The following is a 17192-nucleotide window of genomic DNA, read 5'->3' as shown; positions in this document are numbered from 1 at the left end:
TCACTCTCTAGTGACTCCTTGTGGTGGCTTGGGCACCTGTGTGCCAATCAAGTTGTTGGCTGGAGAATGTCATCATCTGTTGAGTGGGATTCCAGCGTACAAATCCTGGTTGAACGAGCAGTGTGTCAAGAAGCGGAGCAACATCAGATTTGGTTCAGAGGATACATGCCTCGATCTTGTCTGTCACGGATCTGCTGAGTGTTGGTGCAAGGAAGCAGAAACAAAGTATTAATAGTCTAAACATTTCACCAAACAGATATGGAAGATTATCAAGCAGTGAAATGCTTATTGACCGACACTGTTTTCCGAAAATGCAGATAGAAGTTAATGTGTGAGTGTGTGTGAACGGATCAGTATGCAGATTCCAGCCAAGACCATTGAATAGCCTGCGATTGTGCTGGTCTGTACCAGTCGGCTCAAACAACATTTTGTTTTTCTTCTTCTGAAAATTAACCCTATTGTTATTCAGACCCTTTCTGAGCTAATCCATGGATGCTATCACTTTGTTAGCTGCTTCTAAGGCTACTTTGCTATTAAAGTAAAATGAAGTAGTTCTCAAATAGAGGCTATACTTGACTACAGTTTACTGCCTTGTTATCTAAATCAATTCACTGTCGAGACCTTTCAGATGTAAATTTCAATACTTATTTCATACATGAATATGTAATTGACCTGGACCCTGGTTCCCACCACTGGATTTTCTGAATCAGGTGGGAATGGAGTCTTGAACAAAAAACGTTTTGACATGTTCTGCATTGTTTAACTCCACAGTAAGTGTGGCATGCCTTGTATACAAATACTCCGTAGAAGTATGTCGTGACATAAACGGCATCTACAAACAGATGGGTTTCTCTGGAGATGTTACGGTATGTTAAGAAGAGTGGAAACGTTAGGATAGGATCTTGGGTATGTGGATATTGCTCCTAACCCATTCCAGTGGGAAACTGGATGTGGAATCTCATTTCACTATGACTTTTGGACATGTCCCTTCTGGACATTTGGCCAGGACACCAGGGTTAACACCCCTGCCCTTACTTTAAGTGACATGGATGACCGCAGTCATGACACTGAAAGTCAGAACATAAAAATGTCACCCGTCACAGGGCAGTCCTCTTCACCACCTTAGAACATCTTCAGAACATTTCTGACCCTTTCCGTAGATTCAATCTTTAGACCGGAGGGAGGAGTGCCCTCTGCTGGTTCCCCAGTCGCACTTCAAAGCAACATGTATGCCAGGACTTTGCAGCAGTATTCAGATCCTGTTGGAATTTGTAAGTGACTCTTGTGCTGCCTACATGTCTCAGACTGATTATTACGCTTGTAGGTCTGTTTGCTTGTCTCATTGAACAAGGAGCCTGGAGATGGGAATGAATGCTTTTGGTTTATGAGGGCCCTTGTGATAAAACTCTTCATATTCGGTTCTCAGCTATGAACTTTCAGTACGATTCCACTGTCCCCTAAGTATCATGACGTCTATGATGTGGAATGAAGCTCCGCCACGGGGCCTGAAATCCCCAGTCAAGTTCCACGCCTCCACCCCAGGGCTTAAATGATTCCCAAATTCCCAGCCCTGCTCTGCCGTGCAACTGTTTGATCTTGGTTCACTGTGAACAGTTTTTCACTACTGTAGGGCCTATTGTGACTGCCCAGGCTTAAGGCTTCTCTTTGGGAACAGGCTGTTTGATGTGTGTGTGGTGTGTGTGTTTGTGTGTATCTGTGCGCACATGCACATGTTAATTCTGAGAACCAACAGGGTGTTTGAAATCTTTCCTCAGTGGGCATGTAATTGCCCCTCTCTAATAGGCAGGGTAATGTGATATGGCTGCACTGTGGGGCCAACAAAATGTCTCCTCCCAGCTCCACCGTGGGGCCTTGACATTTGATATGGCTCCTGTGAAGTGTGAGTTATGTACATGGGGCCATTGTGATTTGAAGGAGTGTAATCTTGGCAGACTTCAGCTGATGATTGGGCCCTGATATGCAATCTCATATCTCCTGATATTAATCATGTTAAACACGATATAGCTCAGCCACCGGGACTTTTCTTTATGTGCACGGTTCATTCATGTGGTTAGCATTCTTCGCATTTGCCTGAGTTGGTCGATAATATATTAATAAGATTCTCTTTGTCCTCCCACTAGCCCCACGGAGCCAACAGAGGATCGGGGTGAATACGTTGAGGTAAGATATGTTTTGAAGGCTTTTTATTTTTCCTCCTGCTACTTCGTATGTTTACCTGTTATTCCTATCTGTTTCTATATTTGCTTTGGTTTGGTTCTAGCACAACTAATGTCGGATGAAGTGTTCCTGACTTCAGAGTCCGGAAAGGGAGTTTAGATGTTATCGGCAAGTGGCTTCGATAATGAAGTCGATGCATTCTTGTAATTCAAGGCGTTGTCTTTCCTCTGGTTGGATCCCCATTTCTAATTTAATAAATCATGATCTATGTTTTACTAAGGCACCAATCCATGAAGCTAAACGGTCGATTCTACTTCCAAAATCTCTGCTGTAACGAATTGATGAGCAAGCTTGAGGCGTTACGCATGCAAATTGTTACTTAACAAGAACAAATCAAACCGCTTGCTCACTCTGAGAAAATATTGTGGTTATAATAGACTGTTGTCCAAACCAGTTAGTGCCATTTCTCCCTGCGCTGTAATTTTGAGAAGGATCTAACTGCGGCCCGCGGCAGGGAAGATCTGCCCAGTGAAGCTCCGCCCATATAGAACACCCTTCCTCTTTTCCAATTGGCTCCTAAAAATTTGCAGCGCCTGTTTTTTTTGTCATTATGTTTATTAATATTGTGGTTTTTTCCTTGAAGATGAAAAACAATTGCCTCATCTAATGATTTTATTGCATTTACAATAGTGAAAATCCCATCATGTCTTGCTTTTTTACTGTAAAAACTTGGATATAGATTGAGTGCGATTTCATGAAATATGTACATAAAAATACAACGGGTAATAGAATGAGTAGTCCTTACTTTACTCAGTGATGGAATTCAAACTGAATGAACCCTGGCTTTCTTAGCAGCAAAAGTTTTAATTTCTTTATATTCTTTTTTTTGTATTTAAGTCATTTTGAGTTTTTAAATGTTTCTCTTGATTTCGGTAGTTTTTTATGAGTTGGAGACAAGGGCGTAGCAGCTGGTGTGGACGGAGGGGACATGTCCTCACCAACATTAGGAACGGGTTAAAGTGTCCCCCCACTAATGTTGTTATGCGTATTATTTTGAAAGAAATGCCACTTTGGAACTTGTCACGTCTCCGTCACGGGCGAATCCAACATTCTCAATCATTGTTTCATGACGAGCAGTGGGTGTAGGCTAGCTAAGTGTAGCTATAAGTATAGTTTTCACAGTACTTCACAGGCGTTTTTGTATGTAAAAAATTGGCACAAACAATTTCTGAATATAGGATACATACCAGTAAAGCTACAAAACTCCCTCTTGCTAATGATGTGTTTATTTTACACATCAACAAACAGTGTGGCTCCACAAAACACTTTTAACGACAGAGCGGCTTGCTTCTACCAGGTGTTGTAGTACACATACTGGAGAGAGAGAGAGAGAAAGAGACCTTCTTGTGTAATTGCTCTCCTTCACAAACACACACATGTAAAATTACCGCTGTCACATTTACAAACCTAAATTAGGAATGCAACCAAGCTCAGAACCAATGTGCCTACAGGGCCATACGCGAACAGCAATGAGCTCAACACCACTGAAGGCCACAACAAAGCGGAAAGACAACTTTTTAGGGATACAGATCCATTCTATAACAACCTTAATAGATAAGCATGGACACACTGACACTCGTCTGGTCACTTTGTGAAAACCTCTGCTCCACCTGGCAGATGACAGTGTTGCATGCCTCCTTCATCACCGGCGCTGTGTTGGTTACTCATCGGCCTGGCTCGTCTGTTCCATTGTGAACGGTGGCAGCCCATGCAACAGTTTGCTTCCGCATATTCTGGACATTCTCCTTGAAAACGAGCATACTGCTAATCCCAGATGCTCCGTTTTTGCAGAGTGTTGTATAAAACATCAACTTCTGGCATAAGGAAGAAAGAAAATCCAGCACCTGCAGAAAGGCTTGGTCCCAGAGGCCGCATGCCTCACTTATGGTGGCCTCATCCCATCCTGGTTGTGTGCATATGTCCTCCATACACAGGAGCAGCACAGCACGGTTTTCCCAAACTGCATTGACAGTTCTACTTTTAAAGTTCCATCGTACAGCGGGTGGCCTTGAAATGCGTCTCTGTGTTGCCTCAGCAAGTGCCGCAACACATTTTGGAGTGCCAGAGAAAAAGGTGGCAAAAGACATTTTCAGGATGCTCATCCTTGCTGAACAAAGTTGCTGACAGGTCAGGTTCAGCTGGTGAGCATAGCAGTGAATAAACTGGGCATGTGGGTATGTCTCTTTCATTAGCGTCTGTACCCCTCGGACGTTTCCACTCATTACAGCCACACCATCATAAGTTTGAGTGATCAGCTTTTCTCCCAGCTTCACTGGTTCCAGCACACCCTTGATGCTATTAGAGAGGCAGAGTCCAGTTTTATCTTTGACTTCCACAAACACCAAAAACCTCTCTGTCACTGTATTGTCAGGCAACATGTATCACAACACAACCACCATTTGTGATTTACAGGAGACAGCAGTTGTCTCATCTGCCTGGATGGCAACAAATGTCTCGTCCAATTGCTTGGCCAGCTCCTCTCTGTACACTACATACATACAGTCTAACAGTTCATTTTGTACAGTGCTAGATGTCCTTTGAAGATGGGCTGAGCGTCATAGTGCCTCTGAATTCTCAAATCGCCCTCACACACAGTCTTGAAAATGCATTTGAATATTCCAGGATTCAGGGAGTCCAATGACTCGTCGTGCCCCTGCAGTGCGGTTTCACATTTTCCACACAGTTTAATACATGTTATGATACGACTGAGAACGTTCCTGTTTTCCTCCACCTGTTTGTTATGCTGCTCAATGGAGCACCTGTATGCACTGTCAACTTGTGCTGTGACATTTACCCTTCCAAGTAAGCCCACTTTCACAGCATTGTCCAGATGACTCCCGCTGCTCTCATGTTTTGCAATCCTCTCAGAAAGATGTTTCAAATCTTTGTAACCCGTTCTCGACCAAGTACCATCTCCACCAAATAGCAGACATGGAAACAGAAGAGTGCCTTCTTTTGTATGCAAACCGTTAGCCACTTTTTCTTCAAAAAACACTCCACGTTAAACCTGCGGTAACTTTTACCAGCAGTTTGAGTGATGAAAATATCCCCTGGTCGATGGGCACCAAGTCGCTTTACTTCAAGTTTCTCCTCCAAATTAAGGGTTTCAAACTGGTGCTCGAGTATGAAATCCACTTAATTCATTTTCTCAAGTTATCTGGCGTTTGTGAAGCTAACAGGCTAGCTAAGTCAATCCACCCTCCTCGTTCTTCTTGTCAACTAATGTTGGCGCCAGACAGACAGAGAGCCAATCAGGTCTGAAATATGAAATTAGGCTACCGGCCTGTCAGCCCCACTTGGCATCACATGTATGTGATCTACATTGATCACACTAACATTCTGAGCATGTGTATTAATATTTTCACACATACAATGTACATTGCATTGTGAGAGAGGAGCTAGCCCCACATTCATGCTTAGCTTATGGCCTACTACTGCAAACTCGAATCGGCAGAATGCAGTCTAAAGCAGCAAGGCAGGGACCAATGAACATATTTGTGCTGTGGAACGAATTGGAAGATTGGGAGCGTGGTTTATATTGATGGAGCTTCCCTGGGCGGAGCTTCCTTTCCTCTGGCCACCGAGGAACGAATCGGAAGTGGGAGAGCGTATTCTATATGGGCGGAGCCTCCCCGCCAAAGCTTCCCTGGGCAGAGCTTTCCTGCCACGGGCCGCAGATAGACCTTATTGGGCACCTTATTTGAGCTAAAGCAGTGCGTCAATATTTTTTTGAATCATTTGTGATTGTAATTACATCTAAAAGACCTAACGTTTCAAAGGAATCAATGAATATAATTTAATAATTTTGGTCTTCTGTGTAGAAATTACATTATATATCCCCCAGTCTGATTTATTGTCAGGTCCTGTCCACTCTGTTTAAAAGGGTTCTGCAAAAAAGACACACACGTGTTCCAGAGAGTTTATCAGGAATGGGGTAATTCTATAGCTTCCGCAGTTAAAAAATGTAGACCCCTATTTAAAAAATGAAATCATACCCCGTGTTTTTTGCATACAACCTCATTACGTGGCTCCTAATGTAGTTCTTCGAACCAAGAGCAATTCATTTTGCAGTTTCTCCTGCGACCCGTTTTCAAATCTGGTGGCCCCAAATGGGGTTGCGGAACCAATTCTGTCAAAGCTTTGTCAAACGCTGGACTACTGTGACTTGATCTGTCAAAGCTTTGTCAAATGCTGGACTACTGTGACTTGATCTGTCAAAGCTTTGTCTTTTCAGGGATGTAAGGGGACCTGTATTTGAGCTCCTGACTCCAGGTCCAGTGTTTGTAATTGAATTAGGATCAGTGAACATTAGGAGACTCAGTGTTTGCCCCCTCCAATCCTCTGCTATGCTCCTCTTGGCTATGGTCCAATGGCTGCTGGTGAATGGTTTTTGTTATCATGGACAACTGGGCCGGATCTTGGCTTAGGCCTTTTTCTTTGGTAAACAAAGAAGTCGTAGCATATCTGCACACTTTCAAAGTCTTCTCTTGTTTTGGTTTTAAAAGTACACTTTAAAGAAGTCTCTAAGTTTTATACCATTATGTTGTAGAATAAAGACTAGATGGTCTTTTATTAGAAATCCCTTTTCTGTAGATTTATTAGATTACTAATTTAATATGATCTTTGAAATGCAATTGCAGGTGATTACACTTGTGTAGATTCTGCAATTATGCCCATTTCAGCAGTCTCTCACAGCACTTTGCCTAATTCATTTAGCTATTTAGGAAATTGAATCCAAAGTCAACAGCGCTGTTTCAGCACTTCTGTGTTCCAGCGTGTTTGGTGTAGGTCCGACATTGGTCACTAGGTGGCACTGTGGTCTTGGTATTTGGATTCCTGTAGACAACAGAAGTTAGACGTGTGGTTGCCTGATGTTACCAAGTAGTTGTTATTACACAGGCAGGCACGCAAGCCTGCACACACTAAAACACCCGCTTGTATTAATTGTATTGTGAGGATTTTTTGGGACCAAACTGCATTCCCATTAAATGCCCTTTTTTTCCCATAACAATAACCATATAAGCCTAACTTTAACTCCAGGTCTAACATGGTTTATGTGGATTGGCAAAATGAGCTGACAGAATGTCCTGTACTCACAAGTATAGTGTTACACATTCTCACGCCTCCCCTTCCCTCGACCCCCCCACCCTAACCTACTTCACCTCCCCTCTGAGCCTCCTCCTTCCCTCCCCTGCTCCTGTGTTGCTATCTCTCCCTGGCTCCCTGGCTTCTCTCTGAAGAATTTATGACACTTATGTTTAAATAAGTATTTGGCCTGAATATTCAGTGCAGTGGTAAAGACCTGCTTCCAAAGCCCCAGTCTCTCAAAGCAGAAGAGGAGTGTCTGTCCTGGGCTGTGTCAGGTTTCAGGACACTGTTCAAGCGATACATTAATTGGGATTTGTCTAAATTAAACGTGCAATCTGCAAAAGTCACGGGTCTCTGGGTTTTATAGCTGGGGGGGGGGGGGGGTACAATTTGACATCGCAGGTTTCTTTAATATCATTCTTCGTAAGCTTCAAAAAGTTATGTTTGCTTTTCAGCACTACTGTTCACTGTCAAATAATGTTTTGGTATTACGTTAGCAAATATGGCCTGTTTTGCACATGAACACAAAGTGTACAGTTCATGGTATAGAATGAATATGGAAAGTTTACGGAATGCAGTAGAACAAATATGGACTATTCTTTATATTCATACAAAAAAGGTATAGTTTATGGTATAGAATGAATATGGACTATTCTTTATATACATTCAAAAAAAGTATAGTTTATGGTATAGAACAAATATGGACAGATTGTGTGTAAAATCCTTAATCCAACAGGACCTCTGAAACATTTTCTTCTGTTGGATGGTATGGGTCTTTAGGGAGAGGTGGAGCTGCTTTTATATGCGGTTAATTAACATATGTCTGGCACAAGACACACTGGTGGTTTAATGAAGCCCTATTGGTGTTTAGGTTTGGGTATGTTTGTGCATGTGCTCGTCTGCTACTGTGTGTGTGTGTGTGTGTTCCAAGGGTCTCAGCTGCAGTGGTTCTATTATGGGGGAGGGTTCTGTTAGAGGGGAAGGTTCTATTAGGGGGGGGGTTCTGTTAGAGGGTTCTAGCTGCTTCCAGTTCACTCTGCAGTTCATCAGTTGTTACGGCCGGTCATGATAAGGCGCAGACCCACACATCCGTCCCCTGTAGTCTCTCTGCCATCTTGCTTCACTGAGTCCTACAGCAGATTGAATTAGGCATCCACCTCCATTGATCTGAGGGAGTGTAAATCGACTGGGTTGGACGTGCTAACATACCGCTCGTAGTCTTGGGTTTCATTCACTTACCACACTGTACACACTACATGCCATAGAAACTGAGTGCCATTCAGGAAACACCTTGTTTACACACCAGCAGCATCACGCTCAGTCTAGTGATTGTAGGTCCTGTTTTGGCTGCTATGTGCATGTATTTGATTTTTATTTAGGCAGAACCCTGACTGAACCCGCGACCCTGACTGAACCCGCGACCCTGACTGAACCCGCGACCCTGACTGAACCCGCGACCCTGACTGAACCTGTGACACTGACTGAACCCGCTGACACTGCAGCCCTCTACAAAGTAAATCAGTTAGAAATGTATTAACATTTAATTTATTTCAATTTAGCAGAAGCTCATTCAGTCTTTTCAATTGATCAGTGTTTTCAATGTATGCCAGATAAAACAACAACACATCAAATGCACGTTGCAATGAAAAACAAGGAAAAATATGTGCTGTCTCCACAATTAATACTAATTAGAGCTGTCTCCATGGTTCCCCTTTAAATGACCTGTCTCCAAGCGCTGTGTTATAGAGTCTTTGTTTCAGAAGGTGTTTGGGTCAACTATCTGGAGGCTTTATATGGATAAATAATGAATACAAGTCAATGAATAGAAGAACCCCTAAACGCTGATGGGCATCTTAGACAAATGGATCATCAGAACATGCACACACACACACACACACACACACACACACACACCTCCTCCCCCTCACTCATAATTAGGGCTCTTAGGCAGGGAACACAGGGAGCCATGCGTTTCTTGTGTGTTTGTGTGTGAGCGTGCAGAGCTCCTGCTCTCCAATCTGCCCGTGGGACAGTGTCAGGAAGGGGCTCGGTAATTAATATTTAACTCAAAAAGACAGACAACGCACAGGGGAAGATAGAGACGGGAACATGTGAGAGAGAATCAAGGACAGGGGTGTGTGTGTGTGACAGAGAGAGTGCGGCAGAGTAGAGATATTTAAGGTGACAGATCGGAACGGAGTGGTTGAGGAAATCAAAGGAAAAGTGGAAAAGACTGGATCTGAAATCTGTCTAAGAAAGAAGAGACTGCAATGATGAGAGAGCTGTTTACACAGAGAGCCTTTAAGGTGGCTCTGAATGACTTGTACTCTTTCTCTAGGATGCGGGAGGCTCCTTTAATATGATGGTTTGGGAGGGTCAGAGTCCTGAGGGAGATGGGCGGCAAACATGCGACTCGCTGTCAGCAAACGCGTGCGGAGACACACAGAGACGCATGGAAGTTGTCGGATTGGGATGCTGTCTTTGTCCGTGCAAGGAAACACATCCTTCTGTGGTGATGCTACTTCCTCTTTCTGCCATGTAATCCACCCACAGAGCTCTGCTTTAGGGAGGGTTGTTTAAGAAAAGGCTGCTCAGTTAATGAATCTCTTGTGTCTTCTGTTTGTGGACCACTCTGTCTCTCTCTTACTAGCAACATTGTGTAATTTCAGTGGATTCACATACAAGATTAGTTCTAATAATATAAGCCATTTACAGAGGATTTTATTCACAGTGTTTACCATGAAATTTGCATACAGGGGGTTTTGGGAATCGAACCCTCTCCCACGGAATTTCAGGCATCATGCTCTACCAACTCAGTTGCAAAGAAGCACAAAGTAGCTCACAGATGACCCCCTGTTTATGAAGGGGGTACAAACACAAAAAACAATAAGAAAGGAACGTTAACATTTATTCTCCTTAAAAATCCAACTTTTGCTAGTCCTTACTTAAACCCTCACCTTAATTCTGACCCAACATCAATTGTAACTTTTACCCTAAAACTCAAATAATCCTGGTTTAACCATAATTTGGTAAAATGTTTACCCTATTTTATGTAGTGAAACATGTTCTCTCTCTCTCTTTCACACACTTAGACACAAACAGCACGAGTTGAACAGGTGAAGCAGACATTCTTCAGCCCTTCATCTGCTTTCCTGTAAGGTCTTTCATACACTTCCAAATGTAGGATGCTCTCAGATTCCCCAACGGTTGCCATGGCAAGGCGTCCTCTGTGATGTCACTCAGCTCCCTGAGGGACAGAGCCCCACCCCTCGGCTGCTCTCGGCGACATGACTACTCAGTGTTGTGTGCAGGTGGTAGCGTTTGTGTGTGAGACTGTGTGTGTATGTTTGTGAGACCGTGTGCGTGTGTGTCTGCTTTGATGTAGCTTTGCACCTTTCTGTGATTCTCTGTGATAACCCTAACCCAGCATGAATGATATCCTCAGACACTTTCTATAGTTAGCACGTCAATGTATTCACAAAAACAATCACGAGAACACACGCCTGCAAACACTCACACGTAAACAGAAAAAATGCTCCGATTTAACGTTTCAAACAAACAAGTTCTGATGTATGGGTGTGTAAAGAACCGAGAGAGAGAGAGCGTGTGTGTGTGTGCGTGCGTGCGTGCGTGCATTCTTTACCCCCCCATGCTACCCTGCAATTCCTTTCAAGCAGGAAAAAAGGATAGTCCTTTTGAGAAGGTGCTGAAACTATAGAGGGACACCTCCCTCCCCCTCTGTCCCTTTCTCTGTCTCTTTCTTTCTCCCTCCCTGCGTGTCTGTCTGTCTCTCTTCCTCTATCCCTTCCTTAGTATTTCTCTGTGGTAGTGAAGGAGTAGGGAGTGGGTGGGGTCGGCAGCAATTCGACAGCACTCCGCCACTGCCCGCCAGCATTTCTCCCTCCTCCTTCTCCCTCCCTCCCTCCTTTCCACCCTCCCCCCACCCACTTCTTTCATCAGAAAAGGATGAGGTAATCTCTGCCAGGGCTCGTGAAGCACGGCGAGAGAGAAACAGTAAGAGAGAGGGGGGAGCCGGTGCGGAGCTAAGCGAGTGAGAGAGAGAAAGCGAGTGAGAGAGAGCGAAAACACTGGCAGCTGAGTGCGAGTAGCTGGAGTCCTGATCAGCAGCGGCAGTGTTATTAGCTAGCGGTAGCAGCGTAGCCACCACACGGTATCCTAGGGAGATGAGCTGCTACCGGTGCCCGGGCTGCTAGCGAGGAGAGGAGTGGAGCGCTCCCTGCCTGCTGTGGGACAGTGACAGAGAAGAGCTGGTCCTGGGTAACTCAGGGCGGGGTACAGCCTAAGCCGAACCGAGCCAGGAGGACAGGAATCATGACGGAACGCTGCAGCTTATGGAGCGCTCTGTCGGCTGCCGCCTGCTGTTTTTACCGAGGCTCCTTCATGCAGGTGCAGGTGTGTGTGTGTGTGTGTGTGCGTGTGCGTGTGTGTGTGTGTCTGTGTTTGTTTGTGTATCTGTACATTTGAGTAATTCAAGAGAAGGGGAGGTTGTGCTTTAAATGATGCGTAAAGACGATATAGAATAGAATCTGTGTATTGGCTTGTTGTGAATTTCCAGGTGTTTCTTTTAGCCATTAACTGGTGTGTTGGTTGAGTGTTAATTCAAGTGTTGGCCAGTAGCTATCAGGTGATATCATGGATCTGGTATGCTGGGAGCCATATCTAGTGATTCTTCTCTAAATTAAGAGCCTGAGCAGAAATGTGAGATGACCTAAGGAGGTATTCAGGCACTCTGTAGTCAGATAATCTGTTGTAACATCAGAGGGCAGCCGAGAAGAGTGGATAGATGAATTGGATCCCAACAGAAAGTCATGCCTGAATCCGATAGGAAGAAACCATGTAGTAGAATGTTATTACTGAATAGTAATCATGAATGGTATTTGTGGAACACTTCATTTCTAGAAGGACATCACGGAACTCTTCCAGCCTTCGCGTGTGTGGTAAGATGCTCCCAGTGATGTAGACTGTTGTTACTGGAAGTGCATTGGGCTTGCAACGCCAGGGTTGTGGGTTCGAGTCCAGCCAGCAGCAGTACCAAAATGAATGACATGTATGCACTCTTTAATGTAAGCTGCACCAGAAAACAGTAAATGGTTTATTAAAATGATTTGTGGTAGTGGTGTTTAAAGAAAGATGACCTTCTCTGTGTGTTTTGGTCTTACTTTGGTGTATAAAATATTCTGTGATTGTGGGTTAAAGTTTTTGTATCGGAACCATCAGCTCCAACCACTTGAGTCTGATAGGTGGTCTGAAAAGAAGCTTCCGGCTGTTGAACTGTGGGTCCTGTGTTCTGGTCTCTAACTAGCACTAGAGCAGGTAGAAACACAATCCCGTCACGGATTCAGTTTAAAACTGCTTAGAGTCTATGGCAATACAGGAGCATATTGAGCCATGGCCTACTAATAAGACAAAACAGGGTTTAGTTCTGGGCACCAGGATTGGAGACTAATAGCAGGATGTCAACGCTTGAGTTCAGACTAACATGAGGTTTTTTTCAATTTCCCAGCTGATATTGTGCTTTAGAGAGACTCCCTGCAGAGAGATTACAACTTATCCGGCATTTCTATGAGTCCAGCCTGGCAGTATTGGGGGCGTGTGGTGCACTGGCAGGACTGTCATTGTGCGTTAATACAGTCATACCATCCCAGTCTGTTTGTGACTGGGCCATTGTCATGTTTACAGCCCTGTTCGCTCACAGATCAGATCAGGGCTCGAACCCCTGGAACCCACCCATCTGTCCCCCCGTATGCAGTTAGTACATTGTTTGTGCTTTCCTCTTGTTTTTTTTTTTAATCCCCTCCTTTATGCGTCTGCCAGCCAGACAGCGTAGCCTTGTTTCATCTCCTCGGTGACCCAGCTGGGAGGTTCAACCCTGGCAGCCTCCGTCACCCCCACCCCGTCCCCATACCCCTTGGCCAGGCCTGGCCCTGTAGCCCCCCCCCCCACCGGCGGCTGGTGTCACTTTGAATCAGAGGGAGGGCCGATTGTTATGACTGATAAGGAATTACTGTAATTGTATCGAGCACTTGTCATCCGATGGGGAGTGACATCGTAGGCCTCGACACCGTCATTCTTCTCAGTAACATCCCAGGGGCCACTCGCCGGCAGCTAATATCAGGCTCTTTTTTCGGGGGCTTACGCATCCTTCGTGAACCCTGTTCAACCGCACCCGTCTGAACCAGCCAAAGCCGTGTACCCGAGCGCTGCGTCGGAGTTAGCAGGTATGATCCGCATGCCGCCCGCAGCCGAGTGGCACGTCTCTCCGTGTAATCCCTTCGCTCTGCCGGTCCCGCGTCTCGTCGGGGCTCTCCCTCTTCAATTCTCCCAACTCCCTTTTCAACAGCAAATCCTCTTTAGAGACCCCCGGCTCACCTCGCCAGCCAGTCACTCTCCCCGAGGGAGACGAAGGGCTAAGCGGCTGTTTAACCACTGAAGTTCAAGAGAAAAATCCGTCTGTTACCGAGAGGGGAAGCTAATTACATCGGGGTGTTTTCTCTAGTAATGAGACACGCTTTTTCTTTAGCTCCTAACCATTAGTGCCTTTAAAAAAAAGGAAAAAACAAGCCACTGCCTGAGTGCAAATTCATTTCCTGATCCTGACTAGGGAATTCCATAAAGAGTCTTCTAGAGTCCTGAAGCTGACTGAAACGCGCGCATGGATAGTTGATCCAGTGAAGAGCGGAAGCAGTGAAGCACCAGGGATTCTACATGGTCATGGATAGGGGAATGGCATAGGACCGTGGGGAGAGAGGGGAGCACTTCCACTGATCCATACCCCCGAGTCAGTATTAGGCTCTGTGGCTGTTCCTTACTGGTTCTCACCATTTCTCCCAATTAGTTTTAAAATTGCATATTTTAGTTAATAAACACTGCTCATAGTTTGCTTTTTTCAACATTTCAGAATGTAGGATGTGGATTGTGTGTCCAGGTTTTGTTAGCTAGTACTGGTATCAAAGGTGTTAGCTAGTACTGGTATCAGTGGTGTTAGCTAGTACTGGTATCAGTGGTGTTAGCTAGTACTGGTATCATTGGTGTTAGCTAGTACTGGTATCAGTGGGGTTAGCTAGTACTGGTATCAGTGGGGTTAGCTACTACTAGTATCATTGGTGTTAGCTAGTACTGGTATCAGTGGGGTTAGCTAGTACTGGTATCAGTGGGGTTAGCTAGTACTGGTATCAGTGGGGTTAGCTAGTACTGGTATCAGTGGGGTTAGCTAGTACTGGTATCAGTGGGGTTAGCTAGTATCAATATCAGTAACTATTTATTAGGGTCTGGAGGACTAGTGTCATCCTGGAATACAATGAAGAAGTGTGCATTGGTGGGGGAGGCAAACCTAAAAGTCACATGAGAGAGAGTGTGTGTCTGTGTGTGTCTGTGTGTGTGTGTGTGTGTGTGTGTCTGTGTGTGTATGTATGCGTGTCTTTGTTATCCTCTATTATTTACTCCCTACACTGGCATCACATTTAAATCAAGAACAACTCTGAGTGTGTCAATGTACTTGGGGATTGAAGGTGATGAGTTGCGTGTGTGGTGTAGAAAAGGTTGTTTTCAAGGTGCTGGTGTTGTATACAGCTGTAACAGAGTTGTTGACAGGCAGGCTGAACCCGGCAACACCACTGTCACACCCGCTCCCTGGTGACGCATGTGTGAGTCTCCCAGAGGTGCAGGTGTTACAGAAGGTGATTTGGAGGTTGTTTCTGTTTGGCAAGGGGATGCGCTTGCTGCGTGTCTTTGTGTTTCACACACGTGTGTGTGTGTGTGTGTGTGAGAACCGTACACAGAGACATCTGAAGGGCTCCTCGTGGCGCTTGGCTGGTTTCTCTCAGTAGTCTGTGTGTTCGGTACCTTGAGGGAGCTGATCGACACGGTACAGCAGAGATTACAGGCTGGGTCTGGCATGTACTGTTACCCCCCCCCCCCCCTGCCACAAAAATGCCGCTCTACCTCACCTCCCTTCACATCGGCTACTCCCACGCTGGTCCTCCGCAAGATCTTGATCTGGTTACATTACTTGGTCACTGAACGCTGATGAACCCAAGTTCATTACTGTCACGGTAGAGCTTTGCTGTTGTCGTTATTAGGGTACCTGTGATCCGGGAGAGGGCTTGTCGGGCAGCGCCAGTCACGGAGAGGGGTTCTGTTGTGTGCCCACTTCCCCTTTGAACTTTGATTGACCTCAGGACCCCAGGGTTGGGTGTTTAACTGTACAGATATGATTCATCCTCTCTGACTGAGCCCCTGTGATAAGGTCATGGTGACCCTTGAACTCGGATTTTAACCCTGTGCTTTTCAGCCGCCTTCGTACCTTCTTTGGAGGATTGTTTTCATTAGAACTAGCACAGTACACACTGCTTTTGGGCTCGGTTTAGGAAACCGGTAATCTCTGTTTTGACTAATTAAACAGACTGTAAAAAAACATAGGCCATCCACTGAATTTAGAAATTCAGCAGCCATTGAAACATAAAAGCCCTCTGCTCTTTGCAGACAACTCCTCTAACTAGCGTTGTGGTTTATGGCTCCCCAAGACTCCAAGTCTTCCCTGTGTAACAACTCTGCTGTCCATGGGACAAGTAAAGGTCCAACAGAAAACAACTGAAGACGCCGTTGGCTAGTAAGATAATGTAGCAGACAAAATGGAAATGGTTTTCCACATCCGGTTTTCATAGGAAAACGAAGCTAGGTTGAAGATACTGTATCGCTAAACAAACAGACATTTCCAGTTCCTGTAGATGAAGCATTGGGTGGTTGGGATCATGCTGATCCCAGATTAGTGACCTGGGTCTGGGGCAACCTCCCTGACATTTACACTGAAACTACATCTTCTTCCTCTTTCTACCTCCCCCAAAAGGTTTTAGTGAGTTACTAAATGCCAAAATCCCAGTGGAATTGTAAATATTTTATTTTGCTTTGAAAAAGGAACACAGACAATTAAAGTGCCACTAGGTGATTTGTAGTGAAATAGAGGATATCTCCACAGCAGAAAGACAGTACTCTTTATCTTGGAGGTATCTTGGAGGCAGTAGATTGGCGATGGACATTTGATGTACTTCTAAAAATGGATGTGATTGATAACCCCAATACAATGTTCCTATCCTTTCTGGAACAATTGGATTTAATTCCAAATATAGATTGAAAAGTAGATAACGTTACCCAAACGACTAATTAATCATTAGAGATTAGTTCCATTTAATTAGGGCTGAGAAAAATTGAAAATCTTCTAAATGCAACTCAGTTTACATTAGGCAAAACATTTCACTATCCTTGATCAAATTGTGTTCAGAGCGAACACACAGAGAATTACCCTGATCAGGCGTTTTCAGTGCTCAGAGAGAGGCCGCAGTATGTTCAGCTGAAGTGTTGAGCTGACTGAACATTTAGGGCTAATTAAGTGAGTGTGACTGAACAGCAGAGGGAGCTGGTGCTGTGCATGCTCATGCGCGTGCGCACGCACACACACACACACACACACACACACACAATAACCCTGAGCTTGTCAGAAACCCCAGAGGCAGAACCCTTCTCAGATCCACACACAGACATTGAAAAGCGCATGCTTACACACACGCCCCAAGACACACACGCCCCAAAACACACAATAAGTTAAACCACAGGCGACCCTGTGAGTAGTATGAACAACTCATGCTTTAGAAGAGGAAATGCCGTACAGCCATTTTAAAGGACAGTTGGTGGAAGAGAGTTGGAGGGGTAGAAAGATTCAGGGGTGGATGGAGGGCTGGTGAGATGGAGGGATGGAGGGATGGTGAGATGGAGGGATGAGAGTGATGAGAGATGAATGGAGGTAGAGGGAGAGAGAGGGGATGGAATGCTAGAGAAGGAGGGAGGGATAT

General features: G+C 45.0%; 1 protein-coding gene and 1 long non-coding RNA gene across 6 annotated transcripts in view; one reads left to right on the top strand and one right to left on the bottom strand.

Moving 5' to 3' along the window:
* Positions 1-17192, top strand: part of sh2d3ca (SH2 domain containing 3Ca) — a 62120-nt gene that overhangs the window by 18604 nt on the left and 26324 nt on the right. For 3 of the 5 annotated variants that reach the window (XM_010877342.4, XM_010877341.4, XM_010877343.4), the window contains exon 3: positions 2142-2181. In XM_010877342.4, the coding sequence (XP_010875644.2) occupies positions 2142-2181 (40 nt within the window). Of the gene's footprint in view, positions 1-2141; positions 2182-11332; positions 11740-17192 lie in introns of those variants that run through there. The other 2 variants (XM_020053578.3, XM_010877344.4) reach the window with 2 other exon arrangements.
* LOC109616623 lies at positions 9279-11184 on the bottom strand. The gene is made up of 3 exons (XR_002197838.3): positions 10369-11184; positions 10065-10179; positions 9279-9883 (listed from the first exon to the last, which is right to left on the bottom strand). It is a non-coding gene; the product is annotated as an uncharacterized LOC109616623 (long non-coding RNA).

Source organism: Esox lucius, chromosome 14 (genome assembly GCF_011004845.1).
Source record: "Esox lucius isolate fEsoLuc1 chromosome 14, fEsoLuc1.pri, whole genome shotgun sequence".
Taxonomy (NCBI): domain Eukaryota; kingdom Metazoa; phylum Chordata; class Actinopteri; order Esociformes; family Esocidae; genus Esox; species Esox lucius.
Note: the sequence above shows the minus strand (reverse complement) of the source record. Positions and strands in the feature narration are given on the sequence as shown.